Genomic DNA, 2500 nt, shown 5'->3' on the forward strand with positions numbered 1-2500 from the left:
GCCGTTGTTGCTCCTAGAAGTTTCCACTTCACAATAACAGAACTTACAGTTGACCGGGGCAGCTCTAGCAGGGCAGAAATTTGACGAAGTGACTTGTTGGAAAGGTGGCATCATATGACGGTGCCACGTTGAAAGTCACTGAGCTCTTCATTAAGGCCATTCTACTACCAATGTTTGTCTATGGAGATTGTGTGGCTGAAATGGACGAATCCACTAATTTGAAGGGGTGTCCACATACCTTTGTATATAAAGTGTATTTAAAAACAATCAGTCATTGTATCCTTTTCACAAGCTACTTTCCTAACAAGAGATTTTTACCACAAAAAGCTGGTGATATGTGTGATGTCATTTCCTGTCTCTTGTTGCTAGGCACCAGAGGTTCTACTCCCTGCTGGACAGGTTCCGAGCCACCGTTGCCGAGGACACCAGCAGCCCCTCCCCTCCTGTGACATCACACCCCCTGGATGGGGAACCGCCACCTGCCCCTGAACTAGTCGAGGCTGACAAGGTGTGTGTGTGTGCTTTATAAAACGTGTGTTTGTGTATATCATATTCAACGTGTGTATGTCTTGTACTAACCGTGTGTGTGTGTGTGTTCCAGGAGTGGTATGTTGCCCTGGTGAGGTCACAGTGTTGTCTCCGTGGTGACGGGTCGTTCCTGGAGACAACGGAACTCCTGACCAAACTACCTCCTGACGACCTCTCTACCATCATGACCTGCAAGGTAACACACACACACACACACACACTCCAAACTACCCCGTCTTATCCCTCAAAGCACCCACTGACCACCTTCTCACTCTCTCTCTCTCTCCCTCTCTCTCTCTCTCCCTCTCTTTCTCTCTCTCCCTCGCTCTCTCTCTCGCTCGCTCTCTCGCCCGCTCTCTCTCTCCTCCGCTCTCTCTCTCTCGCTCTCTCTCTCGCCTCTCTCTCTCGCCCTCTCTCTCTCTCCATCAGGACTTCAACCTGTCTCTCCTCTGTCCGTGTCTGAGTCTGGGGGTTCAGCGGTTAACCCGGGGTCAGGGGTCGTTGCTATTGGAGACTGCCCTGGCCGTGACCCTGGATCAGCTGGGCGAGGTCACACAGCTACTTCCTGTTCCTCACCATTCCTTCCTGCCGCCGGCCAAACCTGACCCGGCCGAGCCCTACTGGGACAAACTGGCTATCATCTATGGTAAGAGTAACTGGAAGGTTGTTGGTTAGAATCCTGGGCTGCGCAAAAAAAAAATGGGAGGATCTGGCAACTGCTGCATGTCAGTCTTTTACCATCATTTCATCACACTGTGATGTTACCAGATACAACTCTGGATATCAACCTGGCCAGATTGTAGCATTTTGCTTCAGTTCTGTCGTTGCATTCTGCCATTAGCTTGCCAGCACCAGCAGCGCACGACTCCCAAGTGAGTTCGGGAAAAACTGAAAGTATTATGCATCTTTAGAAATAGTTTTCACATACAAACTTTTATATGTCCCAACTCAGAATCAAATACGAAAAAAAATAACGTGGTCGCTGTGGTAACAGTAGAACGTTTTATTTTGATTGCAAGGTCGTAAATTGTTCTTCTCACACAGCGTTTAAATCAAACTATTATGTTAATCTGACTATTCGCAGTAATCGTATTGCTGTGTTCCTATTGGTCAGTCACTGGGATCTGCACGTAACGCCAGCCACAGTACACAGTATATAAAGGCTCAAAATGTCTGACGCTGTCAGAACGCTGTCAGAACGTTGTCAGAGCCTTCGACCTTCGACGTAGCGCCACTTAATCAGCAGACCTTAGACGTGACACAATGAACAAGCCAAGACGGGAAAAGTCTTGGCGTAAGGTGGCTAAAATCGTAGTCTGTGCTGGCCTTTACGGTATCCTGGTGCTCCCAGGTTCTGCTGCCGTCGTGCCCTGAAGCAAGGCATTTCATCTTGAAAGTAAAAGAGCGTGTTTTTGCAGAACCTGAAACTAGTGTGTTTTTATATATTCTCTTTCACCTGTCGATTCTTCTGTTGTTCTCTCGGTGAGGCAGGGCTCTACCCGCTCCGTGTGGAGCAGTGTCTCAGTATCTGCTGTGTGTATAATGTGTGTGTTCTCTCGGTGAGGCAGGGCTCTACCCGCGGGTGACGTCTCTGTGTAGAGCAGTGTCTCAGTATCTACTGTGTGTGTGTATTCTAGGTGAGGCAGGGCTCTACCCGCGGGTGATGTCTCTGTGTAGAGCGCTGTCTCAGTATCTGCTGTGTGTGTGTATTCTAGGTGAGGCAGGGCTCTACCCGCGGGTGATGTCTCTGTGTAGAGCAGTGTCTCAGTGTCTGCTGTGTGTGTGTATTCTAGGTGAGGCAGGGCTCTACCCGCTGGGTGATGTCTCTGTGTAGAGCGCTGTCTCAGTATCTGCTGTGTGTGTGTATTCTAGGTGAGGCAGGGCTCTACCCGCGGGTGATGTCTCTGTGTAGAGCGCTGTCTCAGTATCTACTGTGTGTGTGTATTCTAGGTGAGGCAGGGGCTCTACCCGC

At 49.6% G+C, this 2500-nt stretch overlaps 1 protein-coding gene across 2 annotated transcripts in view; it reads left to right on the plus strand.

The window, feature by feature from the left end:
• Positions 1-2500, plus strand: part of htt (huntingtin) — a gene marked incomplete at its 3' end in the record, with an annotated part of 83119 nt that overhangs the window by 73485 nt on the left and 7134 nt on the right. For both annotated transcript variants that reach the window (XM_045214314.1, XM_045214315.1), the window contains 3 exon segments: positions 370-508; positions 602-724; positions 958-1174. In XM_045214314.1, the coding sequence (XP_045070249.1) occupies positions 370-508; positions 602-724; positions 958-1174 (479 nt within the window).

This window comes from Coregonus clupeaformis, unplaced genomic scaffold (genome assembly GCF_020615455.1).
Source record: "Coregonus clupeaformis isolate EN_2021a unplaced genomic scaffold, ASM2061545v1 scaf0233, whole genome shotgun sequence".
NCBI classification, from domain to species: Eukaryota; Metazoa; Chordata; class Actinopteri; order Salmoniformes; family Salmonidae; genus Coregonus; species Coregonus clupeaformis.